Source organism: Vulpes lagopus, chromosome 13, assembly GCF_018345385.1.
Source record: "Vulpes lagopus strain Blue_001 chromosome 13, ASM1834538v1, whole genome shotgun sequence".
In the NCBI taxonomy this organism is placed as follows: domain Eukaryota; kingdom Metazoa; phylum Chordata; class Mammalia; order Carnivora; family Canidae; genus Vulpes; species Vulpes lagopus.
In genome coordinates, this window is record NC_054836.1 from 13,273,298 (window position 1) to 13,292,818 (window position 19,521).

At 40.7% G+C, this 19,521-nt stretch overlaps 1 protein-coding gene across 3 annotated transcripts in view; it reads right to left on the bottom strand.

The window, feature by feature from the left end:
• The window catches only part of ABCB4 (ATP binding cassette subfamily B member 4), a 72,291-nt gene that overhangs the window by 2,814 nt on the left and 49,956 nt on the right, over positions 1 to 19,521 (bottom strand). For all 3 annotated transcript variants that reach the window (XM_041727712.1, XM_041727714.1, XM_041727713.1), the window contains 7 exons: positions 18,742 to 18,825; positions 17,370 to 17,573; positions 13,473 to 13,573; positions 11,778 to 11,918; positions 9,381 to 9,537; positions 4,932 to 5,129; positions 3,044 to 3,250 (listed from right to left, as the gene is read on the bottom strand). In XM_041727712.1, coding sequence (XP_041583646.1) covers positions 3,044 to 3,250; positions 4,932 to 5,129; positions 9,381 to 9,537; positions 11,778 to 11,918; positions 13,473 to 13,573; positions 17,370 to 17,573; positions 18,742 to 18,825 — 1,092 coding nt within the window. The remainder of the gene's footprint in view (positions 1 to 3,043; positions 3,251 to 4,931; positions 5,130 to 9,380; positions 9,538 to 11,777; positions 11,919 to 13,472; positions 13,574 to 17,369; positions 17,574 to 18,741; positions 18,826 to 19,521) is intronic.

Sequence of the window (19,521 nt, forward strand, 5' to 3'; positions counted from 1 at the left end):
GAACTTTTCCTTATTTTTCAAATCCATATTAACTTCACTGCACTTTGGCTACAGACATAGCAGCTATAAGAAGCTAACAGGGGAGAGTTAGGGACCATGGAAATTGGAGAGTATATGCCCCCACCAAAGGAATAAAATGGAACAAGAAATAAAAACCTTGCACAAAAAGTGAACTTAGAATGGATCAGGGACTAAAATGTAAAATCATAAAACTTTAAGGAAAAAAAAAAATGGAGAAATTCTTTAGGAGCTAGGGCTAGGCAACGAGTTCTTATATTTGATACCAAAAGTACAATCTATAAAAGGATATGTCAGGCTTTATTGCATGTGGTAAAATTCCATGGGATATGATTTGATTTAGAATATATTCAAATTCTTACAATTATGACACTGAGTTATGACAGATTTCTGTTATTTTAAACCACGAGTAGTGCTTGTTTCTCCCTATATGAAGAATGTTAATATTTTGGATTATAAGTGTTCAAGTTGTAGGCCGAAGTTACCTATGCAAGACGAATTCTGTGCAACATTTTTGTGAAAATTAAAAGTAGTGTTTTAAGAGGGAAACCTGAATGTTTTTATGTATAAGTGCCCAGCTGAAGAACCATAGAAACAATAAAATCAAAATCTCTCAAAAGAGATTTTTTTTGGGGGGGGGGAAAGATAGATTTTTAATAACTGCTTTTATCACCAGGTTAAGTCATGCAGTTACAAAGTAGTTAGAAATTTTGAAAGGATATTGTTTAAAAAAAAAAAAAAAGCTCATTCTTACATAAATAATATCTAGTACTTCATTGGGACACTACTGCACTACTGTTCAAAAGGCCCTCGTGAAATAACTCCCAAACAAAACACTCAACCCAAGGATGTTTCCAGCCCAGTGGTAATGAAGCTGCAAGCAGAATTCAGGCCTCTCAGGGTATGCCGAGGCAGGCCAAGTTGGGGCTCCTGGCAGGGCTCGGAGCCACCAGCTAGACTCCAGAGCGGGAGTCCAAGTGGTTTTTTTCTGAGACGCTCTACTTGAATTATTGTTCAATTAGACAACACAGTAGATCTTCAGAAGAGAACAATTAATTACCATGATAAGGAGGTTACTGCACTCTTTGGACTCTATGTCGTAACTGCGGTTAGTAAATTCTGTTATGTTGAACCTTATCAAAATTAAAAAGTTTGGCTCTGCATATGACCCGGTTAAAGGATAAAAAAACAAGCTATCAACTGAGACAAAGTATTTTCAAACTATATATCTAACAAAACTATCAACTGAGACAAAGTATTTGCAAACTATATATCTAACAAAGGACTAATATATATATATATATCTCAAAACTCAACATTTAGAGAAAAATCAGAAAATGGACAAAAAACAAGCAGAACATGGATCCTGCTTCAGATTCTCTCTCCCGCTCCCTCTACCCCACCCTGTCCCTGCTCATACAAGCTTGTGCTCTCTAAAAATACCAACATCATTTGCCATTAAGAAATCCACAACAATGAACTTTACTGCACGTCTGTCTGAATGACAACAGCAAATGCTGGCAAAGAGGCAGAGAAAGTGTCTGGTAGGAATGTAAGATGGCACAGCCATTCTTCAATTACCACAAGGCCCAGAGCAATTGCACTTGTGGGTATATATCCCAGAGAAATAAGAACTCAGGTTCACACTAAAACCTATACACAGGGCACCTGGTGGCTCAGTCCATTAAGCATCTGCCTTTGGCTCAGCTCATGATCCCAGAGCCCTGGGATCAAGCCCGGCATTAGGCTCCCTGCTCAGGGGGGAGTCTACTTCTCCTCCCTCTATCCCTCTCCCTTGTTTATGCTCTATATCATATGTGCTCTCTCACTCTCAAATAAAATATAAAAAAAATAAAACCTGTACACAAATGTTTACAGCAGCTTTACTTTTAACAGCCAAAAAACTAGAAATAGCCTAGATACACTTCAAAAGGTGAGTGGTTACCCAAATAATGGTACATCATATCATCCAATCTTAGTCATCCTACTAAAAATACCACTAAAGAAGTAAAAAAGAGCCAACTATAGAAACAAGAATTTCAGGGGTGCCTAGGTGGCTCAGTAGTTGGAGGTCTGCCTTTGGCTCAGGTTGTGAGCCCGGGATCCTGGGATCAAGTTTCATATCAGGCTCCCCACAGGGAGCCTCTCTCTCTCTCTCTCTCTCTCTGTCTCTCATGAATAAATAAATAAGATCTTTTAAATAAAAAAAAACTTCAGGGAATTATGGTAAGTGGAAAAAGCTAACCTCAAAAGGTTATATATTGTATGTGTGCTTAATAATAACAACATCTTCAAGTAGAAAATTACTGAAATGGAGAACACTTAGTAGTTGCCAGAGGTTGGGTGGAATGAGGACAAAAGGGAGAGGGTTGTATTGTAGCAGGGCAAGATGAGGGATCTGAGTGGTAAGGGAAACATTCCGTATCCTGACTGGTGATGGGTACATGAGTCTACACATGCAATAACACTGCAAAGAACTATATGTGCAAATGACTACAAGTAAAACTGGAGGTGTGAATAAGATCAGTAATCAGATCAAGTTCAGTAATCTGATCAAGGTCAGTACCTGGTGGTGGTATTGTACTACCATTTGGCAAGATAGCACCAGGAAACTAGGTGAAGGGGACATACAATCTCTGTTCTTTACAGCTGCATGTGAAAGTTTAACTATCTCAAAATAGTTAAAAACACAAGTACCATAATGGATAAATCAAATGTGACTGCGATCTGAATGCTGCCCACAACCACCAGTTTGCAACCAGAGATAAATGGTGCTTACAATTAATACCACCTCATTGGCCTCTCACTACATTTATAAGCTCTAAACATGATGCCTGATATTCTCATTTGGCAATAGGGAAAACTTGGTTTCATGCAGTTCAGTGTTTTCTTCAAGGTCCTGGTGCCACTACATAGACAAGTCTTATAAGATTTTGTTGGTATACAACTTTGGAAATTGTTTTTGAGGATGAAATTAGTTTGTAGTTGATTGTTATTTCATCCTAATAAATTACAGTTAACTTACATGGGGTAAGGTCTCAATGAAAGGATGTATGTTGGCTGCTTTGGCTGCATTCACAATTTCATCCTGTGATACAGCCCGACTATTGTCTCCGTAGGCAATATTCTCAGCAATGCTGCAGTCAAACAGGACAGGCTCCTGGGACACAATTCCAAGGTGGGCTCTGAGCCACTGGATGTTAAGTTTCTTTGCTTCTTGACCATCTAAGAGCTGAAAATCAAAGTCCACAAACTGTAAGAAGGTCTTAAAAAAAAAAAAACAACTAAATCCTAAATTAACAGATTAACCATTTGGAACATTGTGACATGTGGGTATCACTGGTTTGGGAAATACCAAGCTTCACAACCTCTAAGCAATTATTACAGTGTTGGAGGCCAACAAAATTATTTTTATGGTGATTAGACCATCCTTTATCTCACTGGCAAAAGAGTAGCACATTTGGCCCTGTCTTTCCACATTCCTCTTTGTCTTTATCTATCTTCCTTCTCCTGCCTCTAAAACGTTTGCAATTAGGTATCCTACTCATATCTACAGTGCCCAGAATGATTCCAACCTTTCAACTTGACTTTATTCCCCTCCTCTAGGCAGACCAGAATAAAAATGCTGATTGTTAGCATGACCCCAGATTCTCAAAGTTGGTTACTTCTTGTCCTTCCTCTATCACTATCCCCTCCCACCACCCCCTTCCCCAAGAAGTATTAGCTTTAACTTCTCCCATTTCTCTTTGACAGCACTGAGGAAAAGAGTTCAATGGAAAGTGAACAAGCTCAAAGGACAGTATCTTTGAAAGCATAGTTTTATTGATGGTGGTTTTGATTATTTTTGTTGTTGTTGTTTAAGCAGGAGGCATGTTTCTTCTAGAGGAGTCTTGTGATATATCAACTGAGAATTCAGCTTCCTTCTGGGTGAAGGAATAGAAACAAGTTCAATTACTCTCTCTCAAAGAAAGAAATTCTACCAGTATTAGCACAGAGTGCTGACAAGCTGGTTTGCCTATAATAATACCTATAGAGTAGTTTCAATAGTGGAAGCATAAGATTTCCCAAAAAGAGCTAATTACACAAGGATTAACATTTTGGTGACCATCTCAATGGGGATGGACTCCTAGGGCTTGGTCAGTGGATGCCTAGGGCAAGGCAATGAGAGATGCAGGCATTATCAGTAAGAGCCAAGTGTTCACTCATGGAAGAAAGCCAGGAGCTAGATAACTGAAAATCACTGATGAAAGCTAAATATAAAAGGGCCAGAGACAAGAGTAAAGTCAAAGAGCCTTGAGTTCAGGGTTCAAGAGATGAGGCTAGGCAGAAGGAACAGGGAGGGATTAAGAAGGTATTAGCCTGTCCCAGGTGTCTGCCTAGAATTCTGGCCAGAATTCGTGGCTTGCCTTTACAAACCGGGAAGTGAATATTTACTTAGGAGGATCCGGCTGGCTCTAAAGGCCCACGGCAGGGTGGAGGTTAGCTTCATATTCAGTATTTTCTGAACTATACTCTAGATGTTCTACACTACTGTCCCCATGTATTTGCCTGAGTATGGGTACCAGTTTGGGTTGTTTAGAATGTGGTCATTGCATCAAACAGGATTATAGGCCTTAATTTTTCCAATGTTTTTCTAGTATAAGAATAATAGTTTATGGGGCACATCTGGGTGGCTCAGTCACTTAAGCATCTGCCTTCGGCTCAGGTCATGATCCCAGGACCCTGGGATTGTGTACCTGCTAAGCAGGGAGCCTGCTTCTCCCTCTCTCACTCCCACTTTCCCTGCTTGTGCTTGCTTGCTCACTCTCTCTCTTTCTGTCAAATAAATAAATAAAATCTTTAAAAAATACTGGTTTAGTAGCCACTTTAAATAAAGCCTTAAATAAGGTACCAACTTAAGCAAGTGTGCTTACCACTGTTCCAGCGACTGGGTCATAGAAGCGCTCTAGGAGCTGGACCACTGTGCTCTTCCCACAGCCACTGCTGCCGACCAGGGCCAGCGTCTGGCCCTTCTTCACCTTAAGACTCAGCCCCTGGAGCACGGGCACTTTTGGCCGCGTGGGATAGTTGAACATGACTTCATTAAATGTCACATTTCCTTCAAATTTATCCTAAAAAAAAGTTAATGTTGCTATTATAATTGGTCTGATAATTATTGGAATAAGAAGTATTTCACAGAAGCTTTACCAAAGATGGTAAGAGAGGAACAGAAAATTCCTAGTCAGTCTAAGTGTTGGCACCAGTTAATACTGAAAGCAAGCTTTGTTATATAAAATGAAGATAGGAGATGGGGGTAAAAGTTAGATTAGACAGAGTCACATCACAAAGAGTTGTTACCAGAAAGGAGAGATCACTACCAACACCAAAGAAATACAAATGATTTTAAAAACATATAATGAGCAGCTATATGCCAATAAATTAGGCAATCTAGAAGAAATGGATGCATTTCTAGAAAACCACAAACTACCAAAACTGGAACTGGAAGAAATAGAAAACCTGAACAGGCCAATAACCAGGGAGGAAATTGAAGCAATCATCAAAAACCTCCCAAGACACAAGAGTCCAGGGCCAGATGGCTTCCCAGGGGAATTCTATCAAACGTTTAAAGAAGAAACCATACCTATTCTACTAAAGCTGTTTGGAAAGATAGAAAGAGATGGAGTACTTCCAAATTCATTCTATGAGGCCAGCATCACCTTAATTCCAAGACCAGACAAAGACCCCACCAAAAAGGAGAATTATAGACCAATATCCCTGAAAAACTCGGATGCAAAAATTCTCAACAAGATACTAGCCAATAGGATACAACAATACATTAAGAAGATTGTTCACCATGATCAAGTAGGATTTATCCCCGGGATGCAAGGCTGGTTCAACATTCGTAGAACAAACAAACAATGTGATTCATCATATCAGCAAGAGAAAAAACAAGAACCATATGATCCTCTCAATAGATGCAGAGAAAGCACTTGACAAAATACAGCATCCATTCCTGATCAAAACTCTTCAGAGTGTAGGGATAGAGGGAACATTCCTCAACATCTTAAAAGCCATCTATGAAAAGCCCACAGCAAATATCATTCTCAATGGGGAAGCACTGAGAGCCTTTCTCCTAAGACAGGAACAACACACTCTCACCACTGCTATTCAACACAGTACTGGAAGTCCTAGCCTCAGCAATCAGACAACAAAAAGACATTAAAGGCATTCAAATTGGCAAAGAAGTCAAACTCTCCCTCCTCACAGATGACATGATACTATACATAGAAAAACCAAACAACTCCACCCCAAGATTGCTAGAACTCCTACAGCAATTCAACAGTGTGGCAGGATACAAAAATCAATGCCCATAAGTCAGTGGCATTTCTATACACTAACAATGAGACTGAAGAAAGAGAAATTAAGGAGTCAATCCCATTTACAATTGCACCCAAAAGCATAAGATACCTAGGAATAAACCTAACCAAAGAGGTAAAGGATCTATACCCTAAAAACTATAGAACACTTCTGAAAGAAATTGAGGAAGACACAAAGAGATGGAAAAATATTCCATGCTCATGGATTGGAAGAATTAATATTAGGAAAATGTCAATGCTACCCAGGGCAATTTTAACATTTAATGCAGTCCCTATCAAAATACCATGGACTTTCTCTTCAGAGAGTTGGAACAAATTATTTTAAGATTTGTGTGGAATCAGAAAAGACCCCGAATAGCCAGGGGAATTTTAAAAAAGAAAACCATAGCTGGGGGCATCACAATGCCAGATTTCAGGTTGTACTACAAAGCTGTGGTCATCAAGACAGTGTGGTACTGGCCCAAAAACAGACACATAGATCAGTGGAACAGAATAGAGAATCCAGAAGTGGACCCTCAACCACATGGTCAACTAATATTCGACAAAGGAAGAAAGACTATCCACTGGAAAAAAGACAGTTTCTTCAATAAATGGTGCTGGGAAAATTGGACATCCACATGCAGAAGAATGAAACTAGACCACTCTCTTACACCATACACAAAGATAAACTCAAAACGGATGAAAGATCTAAATGTGAGACAAGATTCCATCAAAATCCTAGAGGAGAACACAGGCAACACCCTTTTTGAACTCAGCCACAGTAACTTCTTGCAAGATACATCCATGAAGGCAAAAGAAACAAAAGCAAAAACGAACTATTGGGACTTCATCAAGATAAGAAGAAGCTTTTGCACAGCAAAGGATACAGTCAACAAAACTAAAAGACAACCTACAGAATGGGAGAAGATATTTGCAAATGACATATCAGATAAAGGGCTAGTTTCCAAAATCTATAAAGAACGTATTAAACTCAACACCAAAGAAACAAACAATCCAATCATGAAATGGGCAAAAGACATGAAGAGAAATCTCACAGAGGAAGACATAGACATGGCCAACATGCATGTGAGAAAATGCTCCGCATCACTTGCCATCAGGGAAATACAAATCAAAACCACAATGAGATACCACCTCACACCAGTGAGAATGGGGAAAATTAACAAGGCAGGAAACCACAAATGTTGGAGAGGATGCGGAGAAAAGGGAACCCTCTTACAGTGTTGGCGGGAATGTGAACTGGTGCAGCCACTCTGGAAAACTGTGTGGAGGTTCCTCAAAGAGTTAAAAATAGATCTGCCCTATGACCCAGCAATTGCACTGCTGGGGATTTACCCCAACGATTCAGATGCAATGAAACGCCAGGACACCTGCACCCCGATGTTTCTAGCAGCAATGTCCACAATAGCCAAACTGTGGAAGGAGCCTCGGTGTCCATCGAAAGATGAATGGATAAAGAAGATGTGGTTTATGTATACAATGGGATATTACTCAGCCATTAGAAACGACAAATACCCACCATTTGCTTCAGCGTGGATGGAACTGGAGGGTATTATGCTGAGTGAAATAAGTCAATCGGAGAAGGACACGCATTATATGGTCTCATTCATTTGGGGAATATAAAAAATAGTGAAAGGGAATAAAGGGGAAAGGAGAAAAAATGAGTGGGAAATATCAGAAAGGGAGACAGGACATGAGAGACTCCTAACTCTGGAAAACGAACTAGGGGGAGTGGAAGGGGAGGTGGCCGAGGGGTGGGTGTGACTGGGTGACGGGCACTGAGGGGGGCACTTGATGGGATGAGCACTGGGTGTTATTCTATATGTTGGCAAATTGAACCAATAAAAAATAAATTTATAAAAAAACAAAAACAAAACAAAACAAAAAAAACAAAGAGTTGTTACCTAAATTCCATATCTAGTTCATTTAGAAAAATATTTAGCTTTCCCAAATGATGGTTCTGAAGCTAAAGCAAAGCCAGTGGCCAAAGGCTCAAAAGCTGGGGAATCTGGCACAGTGCCTACCTGAGGTCTCAGTGGGCAGCCCTTTCTCCAACTCTGGCTGCCTCCTGATCTCATTCACGGGCACAGTAATTTCCTCAGCATACAAAATCCATGGTAAAGCCCCCCAAAACTGTCTAACTCCTGATTACCTATACTGCTGCTCATGCATTAATATGGGCAGCAGCCTGTGTCATTAAAACAAAACAAAACACAAAACTTACTTGGGTCTAGATTTAACTTTGAAGGTGGTATAGGCTTATTAGTCTTAATGTGATTAAAGTAAGTCTTCTCAGCAGTTGTAACTCCGGCACTACAAAATGTGATTAAAGCCAGGATGCAATTTGCATTTACCTCCAGAGTTACATCTACATACCTTCATGCAGAAATAATGAACATTTCTCATGGAAATTACTCAGTTCTAGTATATCTGGATTTTTTTTAAAGTTTATTATGACTTTTGTTTGATAAGAAGGTTTTAAATTTAAAAAACAAAAACAAAAACAAAAAACTGAAGTAAGCTCTATGCCCAATGCAGGGCTTCAATTCATGACCCCAAGATCAAGAGTCACATGCTCCACTAACTAAGCCAGCCACTCACCCTTTTCTTTACTTTTGATGTGCTCAACTTCAGAATCCTCAAAAACCCCTGTGAAATTTTAGAAAGTTAAGAATGTTGGCCAAGGAGCACCTGGGTGGCTCAGTGGTTGAGCGTCTGCCTTTGGCTCAGGTCGTGATGCCAGGGTCTTAGGATGGAGTCCTGCATCAGGCTCCCCACAGGGAGCCTGCTTCTCCCTCTGCCTATGTCTCTACCTCTCTAGGTCTCTCATGAATAAATAACTAAAAAAAAAAAAAAAATGTTGGCCAAATAGTAGCCCTGTAAATACCACAGAGTAAGCTAAATAAAGGTCAGTGTCGTCATTACAAATTTTTCCTGTGGTATAATCTAGCAGATGGCAAACCTTTAGGAAACATTAAGCAATCATTCACCAGACAGCAGAGAACTCACAGGCCTCAGGCCTTCTTCACTGTAGCTGTCAATCAGAGGTTGTCTTTCAAGCAGCATGAACAAGTGGGCGGCAGACAGCTTGGCTTTAGCATAGTCTGGCGCAAAGGAACTGGCATGTCCGAGAGCCACTGCACCAAACACGATTGCTGAAAACACCCTGGACAAAAGTAGGGGAATTAAAAACTTAGCTTCTATAATTAGCTCTCTGATGTTTCAAAGTCCAAAGACATAGTGCTTACCAGTGTCAATGTTCTTTTTTCCCTCCACCCCCTGCTGAAACTACTACACACATTTCCATGAACTTCCCACTAACAAAGGAAATCTAGAGGACAGGCCAGAGCTAATGTAACTTCCCACCGTTCTCTTTCAGGAAGTGGCTTGTAACTGAATCTGACTTGTGACCTCAAGTAATTTTAGTCATGAGTTCTATCCTTTTTGGACTCTAGAGAACTGAAGCACACAGTGCCGGAGGGATTTCATCACCATTGGACAAGGAGTGAGGTTTCCTATTCATTCGCTGGCCCTCACTTCCAGTTCACTTCTATGCGCCTACACAAACAGTATTAATCACTGCAGTTAAAGAAATTTTATGAGGGAAAATAAGCCTTTCTTAGAACTAGTTTTTCTCTTATTATTAAGGTAATTGTTGGCAATACCTGGAGAAAACAATTGTCCTAAGCTAAAGTTCTATTGTCCAATGATACGCTCTTTGAAGAACGGAAATAAATTATAACATTTTTTAGGAAGGGCTTCAGATTCTGGGATCTACATCTCCGCAAACCTATTCACTTCTGATACCCAAGCTCCCCTAGGACAAGAGGAGGGGAATACATTTTTTTTTTTATCTAGTAATACTGGAGAACTTAAATTTTTCATTTCCAAACTTCTAAATCTGAGGTATTAAAATGTGTTCTAAATACACGGGAGCAGGAATGGTAGGTATAGTAAGGCTCTCCCTTTAAATACTTGTTAAGGTTGGCTACCAAAAATTAAATTTTAAAATACTGATGAACAACCCACATGTGACTGCCTTAGTTTTCTCATCTAGCCTATAATCTAGTGTTAGCATAAAAGATTAAAATGTCTTGCAATTATCCAGAATTTAATTTTTTGATGGTAGAAACAAAACAAAAAAAGCAGGGCCAATTTCCTCAGTGATCTTCTCCTAGACCTAACTGCCAGAGCTGGATATTGCCACTTATCCCTCTAAAACCACTTTCTGTTCTCTGCTCACCTCTATCTGACACCATCCCACTCCCTGCCTGGGAGGCTGACCTTCATGGACTGCATCAAAAGGCTTTTCTTGTCTCCTGGCTTCTGATGGGGTTTGTCAATGAAAGGTGCCACCAGGGGAAGGGAGGGCAGGAGGAGCATGAGGTGAGGGCATTTGTTTCCTTGGCTTCTTTCTTGTTAGACTGTGTGATTGGCCTCCCTCCACCAAGGACCACAGAAGCCCCCTATGCTGGGTCCTGAACATCCTTCCCTCCTCTTGCACTTTAGGCAGAAGATCTGAGTGGTTCCTAGCTGGTAACTGCTGGGTAGTTAGTTAACAGCCTTCTTGGGTACCGCTTCCCTTAACACTTCTCACACCTCTGTACACAAACAAGCCGTTTAGGAACCCTCTTAGTTACCCCATCCGAAGGGGCATTTGTTTCCTGCTGGGATCCTGAATAATACCAAGATTGTACATACTTTTTTCATAGTTACTTTAATTTTGGATGAAAATACTTTGTCTTGACCCTGTTCAAAAAAAAAAAAAAGGCTGTTCACTACTACTTTAAGAATCATCCCACCAGAGAAGAAATAGGCCAAGTGATTTTCAAAAGAATGGCTTCCCTTTGGCAAGACAAGAGCACAACCTAATTGAATGTATTTAGCATATTTTGAAAAGACAAATGCATCAATTAGAAAGACTACTGGCTAGCCTTGGAAACCAAGAAAAAAGGAGAGGCTACAAGGCAAAATGTTGGCAGGGTCATTCCAGGCCTGGGCAGGGGAATAAGCCTTTGCCAGATTTTAGTGAAGCGTTCCCAACCCTATATCAGTGCCATCGTTTGGTTGCAGATAAACAGTAAGCTATTTAACCCTCTCGTTTGAGTCCATAGTAACCAGCAATTTTCTCCTTATGATTTATTTCTGCCTACATTGTGCAACCAGAAGGTTTGCTATCCTGGAGCTCTATTACTACAGTTCCGATTTATGATCATTTTTATGAGCTTGGTCAATTTTAGTCCACTTGGATGATTCAACTGTGCTTGGAGTATTATTGATCCGATTTCTGTGGCAGATTCAACTCTCTGACTTTATTTTAGAACAACTGAGTTTTTTTCTGCCCTACTCCCAAATTTTGCATAGACCTCCCATATAGAATAATCTTATATTTTTAAAGTTACTTACAGAATAACATCTCTAAAGCGCATATGTCCATTCACAATGAGATAGGCACCAAATCGAAAACAACCGGCATAGGAAAAATACATAAATGCTTGTGAAATACTAAAAGTAATTCCATAGATGTGTGCCTTCCGCACAGAATTCCTGAAAGGCAAATTAGTATATTCATAATCATCTCTTTGGCCTCTCTCAGCACAGCTTCTAAGTGTAGTTGACTGGGTTTATATTCTGCCCCTAGTTCTGTTAGAGAAGTTGTCACATATGCAACCTATGTATCAATTTTCTAATTTGTATAATGGGGATAACCAATAGGATACAGAATTCTTTTTAGAACTAAAGAAACAATATAAATGTCTAGAACAGTACTGCATATTACTGGTTCAATTGATAGTTGTTGATATTACTACATGTTGATATGAATCAACTTCTATGATATAAATGTGTCTGTTGAATCAAAAACATGGAGGATGTCAAAGTTAGGAGGATGTCAAAGAATTGTCTGAATGGGATTTCTTGAGTATTATCTTGTCTTCTGTGACTAGTCACAGTCTTATGTCACAATTCATGTTTCAGATTCGCAAAAGCAGGGTCACTGAGGTTTATACAGACACACATCAGAAGATCCGCCCTGGGCTAGATCCCACCATTTCCAATACAATTTGTTTTGCACCATTTCTAATTAGACCACATGCTACCCTTTATTAGTATAGCTACTTTATTATACTTTGTATTCTAAATCCTCTAAAAGAACAGTTATTTGTTTACTCCCAGGTTAGAAGGAAGGCATTTGGAAAGACTGGCAAATTTCAAACTACTACTGATTTGGATATTTTAATTTACATGCTGTGAGCATGGTCATACACTACTTAAAATTAATTTGCAATGCTCTTCAATCATTAAATTATTATCAAATTAAAAATTGGCTCTTCCTTAATTCCCTTGAAGTTCAAACTGACCATAAGTTTTAGGTAATGGAACATATATATTTACATGTCAAACATCAAATGGAGAGAAAAGAATGTAATTTCATGGAGTATAATTAAGGAGATAGAATAAAATGCAATTTTTAATTTTCCCTTTTCAAATTTGTAAGTATTCAAGCTACTGTTCTAGTCTACAAAGCTATATTCTAAGCTGTGTTCAATTTTCTTAGTGTTAAAAAATATTCATTTATAAAAACTTGCTTGGAAGCAAGTAACACACAGAGCTGCTGGAAGTTTCTTAAATTGCTCAAATATGAACCAGTGAAAGAGACTATGTGTATGTTCCAAGAGTAGATTGGATCTGGTCTTCATCCAGAAAACAAATGGAATACTCTAACTAAATAGTAAGTCTCATTCTTAGTTCAGTCTACACAATTCCAAGAAAATCAAAGTTCGAAGAATTCCCTGAAGTACTTCTCCTCCATCACCCAGATAGGTTGTTTACACTGTCTGCCCTGAGGAGCATACACTGGTACAGTCCTCTGCACCTTCAGATCTTGGAGACCCTCTCTGTTGTTTTCACAAGAGATGTAGCAATCCAATCCTACAGCCTAATCGCATCAAATAGGTACTTATTTTCAGTGAGATATTGAAAACATGTCATCCTTACAGTCACAGAATTTTTCTTTGAGTGGAATTTTTATTTTCTTTTAGGAACAATTATTAAGCCTCAGGAAAGCACTAGGGTCTTAATAACAATAGTTTAGTTCATTACCTGTAAGCTCCGTATAACTTTTCAACATACATCGATTCAAATTTTCTTTCCCGGGCTAAGGACACAACTGTCCTAATATTTTCTATTGCTTCTGTTGCAATCTGTAACATAGAACAGATCTTGATTAGAAATAGGGCTTTTGGGATCCCTGGGTGGTGCAGCGGTTTGGCGCCTGCCTTTGGCCTGGGGCGCGATCCTGGAGACCCGGGATCGAATCCCACGTCGGGCTCTCTGCATGGAGCCTCCTTCTCCCTCTGTCTGTGTCTCTGCCTCCCTGTCTCTCTCTCTGTGACTATCATGAATAAATAAATAAAATCTTTAAAAGAAAATAGGGCTTTTACTTCTGGATAATGAAAATTAGAAACCTTAGGGCTCTATCAGAAGAATCCTGAAGATTATATTGACAGATTTTTAATCCTTTCAGTTTGAAAGCAAAGGCATAACTTGTTCTTCCAGATGAGCTCTATGACAGAGTTACCCATCTTAAAAGCACATCTGGTTGTTCCAAATATGGTGGGCACGTCTTCATATGCCTGGGGAGACTGAGAAGCTTAGAGCAGGCATGGTAGTCTAGACACCAGAAACCTGATTTTATCCCAGCCCTGCAACCAGTCAGTTACTTGACTGGCTTCAGTCACAGCCTTTTGTGGCTTTGCTTTTTTCACAGGGTAGGGTCCCAAGAGAGCATCAAGCTAGGTGATTTCTGTGGGCCCACTAGAGGTACCAGGCATTTCCTCTTTGCACAAGTCACAGGCATTTGTGACTGAGGGGCCAGTCAGTCACAACCAGCACGAAGATCCCAACTGTCAACATGACCCTGCCTTAAGCCCCCACTTAACCCAGGAATAGACACTGGACTATCAGTGGCCTGGATTTGGAGGTCACTACATGAATTGGGAGGTTGTGTAGATTCCGAGGGGAAGGTCTCCATTTGGGGAGCCACACTGGGTATGTGGAGGCAGCTGGTCTGAATGCTCAGCAGGTGAGGAACAGAACATAGGTGTAGAGAGACTCCAACCTAACGGAGTCCGTGGCTCTCAGAGAGCCTGTGACTTTACAGCAATATAATCCATGTGTATTCCCTGAACTTCTGAGCATCCTTGCCTCAAATTCCTTTTTGCCCAAACCAGCCAGAGCAGTTTTCTGACTCTTCCAACCAAACCACCCTTGACTAATGTTAGTGGTCACTTAGCTGTTCAGCTTAAAGCCTACAGCTGACTTACCTCAACCATGAACACAAAGAGCATCAGGTTTTAGTTTTACGTTTTTGTTTTATCAGCTTTAAAACTTTTACCCCAGTTCTCAGCTTCTGTAACCAGATGAAGGCAAGAGATTTGATACCTTAGGCTGTATAAACTTATATCTTTAATTACAAATGAAAATTCTAACAGCAATGATAGCCAGAACAGAGAATACTTAGTGAGCTTTTACTATGTGCCAAGTGTTACTTTAACTGTCAAGCACCCACTTAGCCTTACACAACCCTGTGAGGTAAACACTATCCTGTTTTCACAGATTAAGGAACTGAGACACAGAGAAGTTAAATGACTTCCCTCAAGTTCTAGAGGTAAGTAGGCAAGGATCCTCTCTCAGGCTATCTGAGGTCAAGTCCATGTTCTTAAACCATTATGCTTTCTTGCTTCCCCTGCTTTGTGATTTACACAGGGAGAAGCTGGTTGTTAATGAACTCACACTCAACTCATGATTTTCTGGTCATGGATGAATTGCTCCGAGGCCTATCCTGGTTTAGCAGGGCTGTCGTCTCAGTCATTACGCAAGGCATGAATCAGGAGGGTTAAATGCAGCCTATCCCTACCAGTGAGGAAGTCAACATCCTCACTGCAAAGCCCTTTATGAAACATAAAACGGCGAACATATCTCAAATCCTGATGCACTTTAACCATGGTTTATCTGCAACCAGGTTAGTAAGAGCTTTCCTTTTGAAAATAAAAAAACAAAAAACCAAAGAGCAGTGATGGGGTAGAGGGTATTCCAAGTCCTTCTTTCTAATCCTCATTCTGTGTTACACCAGGAGTTGACAGTAAACAAAACTGAATTATGATTGCTAACAATTAACATCAAAATTTTTAAATCTTTCACACTATTTTTTTAAAAAACCTCATCAGGTTAAAGTGGCTATTAAAAATAATTTTGGTCACTGAGTTATACATGGATTCCCAGAATGAGAATATTAGCTGGAAGGAACTCAGGACATTATCTTATACAATTTTCCATTTCATTCAAGTGTGAAGTGAAGACCAGAGAAGTTGAGGATCTTCTGTATCATACACCATCATGAGCTAGACCAAGACTAATAATCCAAGAGGCTAGGTTTCATTTGCTATAAACTCATTTCAACTGCCCTGTTCCTGCCAAAATTCTGGTGCCTTTTAGTGTTGTCATTTTAATAGAGTCAAGATTATCTTAAATGGATCTTAAATGGATTCACAATGTTTTCTTTCATGTAACTGGTCTAAGAAAACGTGATCTTCTTTCTATCTACTGACAAGTTTCCCTTCTGAAATGTGGAAGAACCAGGGTTGGGGGAGAGAGGAAATAAAAGCTACAACCAGGGTTGGGGGAGAGAGGAAATAAAAGCTACAGTGTTTTCTCAGCATTTAGTTGTGCCAAACAGAAGACCAGGAAATGATGCCCTCATGTACACACTGTCATCGGCCATGAGGATCTTCAAGCACTGTGAACACCCAGGGCTTCAGAAGTCCCAGAACCACAAAGTGGCCTGCAGATCTCTGGCTCCTGGGCAGAAGGCAGGGTGCACACCAGAAGCAAGCATTCTGAGGCACACCATGGGGTGACACAATCATTGCACTGAACTGTGGCCCATGTGTGTTGGGAGACAAGGGGAAATGGTTTCACTGGACATAACTGGTTTAGTGCAAACACGCTTGGACGGAATTTTCATCTCACTCCTAACATGACACACATCTGGAGCAAGTCACAAAACCTCGGAATGCTCTCTTCCATGTGAGGTGGCCACACTACCTGCCCCACCTCACACAACCATGGTGAAGGCTGGTTGCCAGAACGTGTGCAAGGGCCCTGTCAAGTGCAGTGCTGCAGAAACTTTATCACAGTTTATATTGTCTGCTTCACCTCCTGATGTGTCAGTTAAGGATAACATACAAGTAAGTAAAAATATTCCTGGCTGTAATCTACATTTAAATATTTAAATGCAGGTGCATGCAAGTAAAATGTTTCTATGTAGATTTAGGCACATCTCAATACATACCACAGACTACAGAGTAAAGAGCTTTGAAATTAGACCAGGACTTAAACCCTAGCCACACCTTTATCTAGGTTTTCAAGTTCCTCATTTATAAAATGGGGTAACATTAGGACCTGCCTCATGGGATTACCGTGAGAGTGGCAGGTGTCCGTGCATATACTTCACACGATAATGGGCATACACAGTAGGGCCCAAGTAAATGTTTGCTCAATTGCCAGGATAGTTACAACCACAAATCGAAGCATTTACTGCCATCTGGTGGCTCCCCACCTTAGCTGTAGAAATCACAGCCCAAGTACCAGCAATTAAACAATGTACTTATACTCTCGGCCCTAAGGACGACTTCTGTAAAATAGGCGTATATTGGTCTCAACAGTGACATTGGGTTATTAAGGGGAAGGTTAAATGGACTTCAGATACTCAGAAATTATAAAAAACCACACCTGAAGTGCTTTTTGAGAGGCTAAGAGCCTTACATTAATTATTCCACTGTTATAGACATTGTTATCGCAGTAAATATTCTATGCAGTGTTGACAGTTATCGGTTGTAGCGAGCATATTAACCTATCAAAGCATGCATTTTGGAATTAATCAAATAAACGCATGTCTAAAAACAATATGTATACTCACTGAAGCCTTCTCTGACCCACCTTTCCAGCAGTTTCCAGTTCTTTTTTATCTCTCTTGGCATTTCCAGCCAACATTTTCATTTCAACAATCCCCGATACAGCAATGACTGGCACAACCACTAACAGCAGAAGGGTCAGCTGCCAACCGTAGATAAATGATATGATAATACCAGTTCCGAGGTTAGCTGTGTTCTGGGCAACTAAAGCCAACCTCATCCCAGTGGCCTGCAAGAGCAAAAGCAAAGAGGGAGCCATGTTTTAAGTTGTAAATCCATAAGCTGCAGTCTCAGGCTTCTTGGCCAGAATGAGGATAGGGTTCTGGGTCCGGCTTACATTTGCCCCCTTTCATAGCACTCAACCCAAGATACCTGTGCCTCACTCGTGAGGCTCTGCAGGTTTTTCTGTGCTTGGCCCTTCAATTCTCATTCAGCTCACAAAAGCAGGTCATCAGCTGCTCTGCTTTGGAAAGAGGATGCACATCCTCTTGCACCCACAGGTACTTTTGCACAAAGGCAACATTTAAAGAGAAAACTCACCCTAGTACACTCTGGTCATTTTAAGAACCCTTTGCTGCAAATGGATAGAGAGAAATTTACACACTCCAAGAGATCATCTGCTCAAAGAAACAACCCCCACAAAGCATAGATTCAGATCCGTTACTGTTTATATGGCTCAGAAAAGGAGGACTGGTGTCCTGGACACTGCAGGTGACTCTCGTACCACTGCTTCTGCTTCTGGGTTGTGTGGAAGCAGGAAGCTTTAAAGTAACAGCCCTCAGTTCCAAGGGTGGGGACCTCAGCCAAGGAGAGCATGGCTGTCTCCAGAGACAGGAATCTGCTGCAGGTTGGGCAGATGACCCAAATTAGCCTAAATTAGATTTAAGGGAAGGTGGTTGTTTGGTGGTTGAGGTATAGGTGGGTGCTCTCTCACTGGACCATTCTATTTGCTGCCGGCAGCCATCCTGGGGCCATGAGGGAAGGAGCAGTAGGAAGAAGCCACCTCAGAGGCACAGAGGGGGCACTTGTGAATCGATCAACCCTGAAGTCCAACCTTCCTTTTTATTGTTTAGGTCAGTGTGAGTTTTCTTTCATTTCCCCCTGAAAGCAACTTAACTGATGTAGCTACGCCATATATTAATTCAAAACCACATTGAAGGAGTACTTTGGGGCTCAACTGTTTAAAGCATCCAACTCTTGATTTAGGCTCAGGTCATGATCACAGGGTTGTGGGATCAAGCCCGAACCCCTCAGAGGGAAGGCTCAGAGCTTTATGGAGAGTCTGCTTGTCCCTCTCCCTCTGCTCCTTTCCCCTCCAAACCTTCCCCCTCCCCTTTCTGTAAATAAAATCTTCAAAGAAAACCCCCACATTAAATAGTAGAATGAAGTCTACATACTCCTTGGACCTGGGAGGCATCAGTTGCAAGTCTTGTAGAAAGCGCACCAGTACTGTTTTTATGATCATCAAACCAGCTCATGTCCTGTGGCACAAAACACACCTTCAAATTAGCTCAAAATTAAGATGAGCAAAAAAAAATGTAGATGAAACCCCCAACGTTTGACTGCTGGAAATACCCACCCCTAACTTGGCCCTGGAGTTAAGGGAGAGGTGACACACAGCACAGAAACCCGGTCCCTGCCATGAGCATGCACCCTTGAGGTCCAGGCTGCTCTGCTGTGATAGAGATAGCATGACTGATCTGGGGGCTAGGGGTAGGGTAAGGCTTCTTTAGATTGCAGCTGTGCTCCTTGCCAGCTGGACCTGAGTAGTGGGCACAGGTGAGCATTCTTCCATCACCCAATCCTTACAACATGCACTACAGACACCTCTTCCCTGACGGGTTGATGCCCATCATAAAGCGGCTGGAGTTGTGCTCGACACAACTCTCATAAATTCTAGGCATGAGAAAATCAGCCCTGGTTCCTCACCATGTTTGGTTTCGTTGTTGTTGTTTTTAAAACAAGAATTGAAAAGATATTAAAGAATTGAAAAGATATTAAAAATTATCTTAATGCTACTCATCCATAGCATCTGCTAGCTTCACATGAAATAATTTTCCCTACACAGTAACACTCAAAAGGTACTGGAAAAAAGCTTGTAAACTCAGACCTGCTCAAAACAGGATACCTTCCATGGGCTCTTTTGTGAACAGGAATATAATAAACTCCTGTCAAGT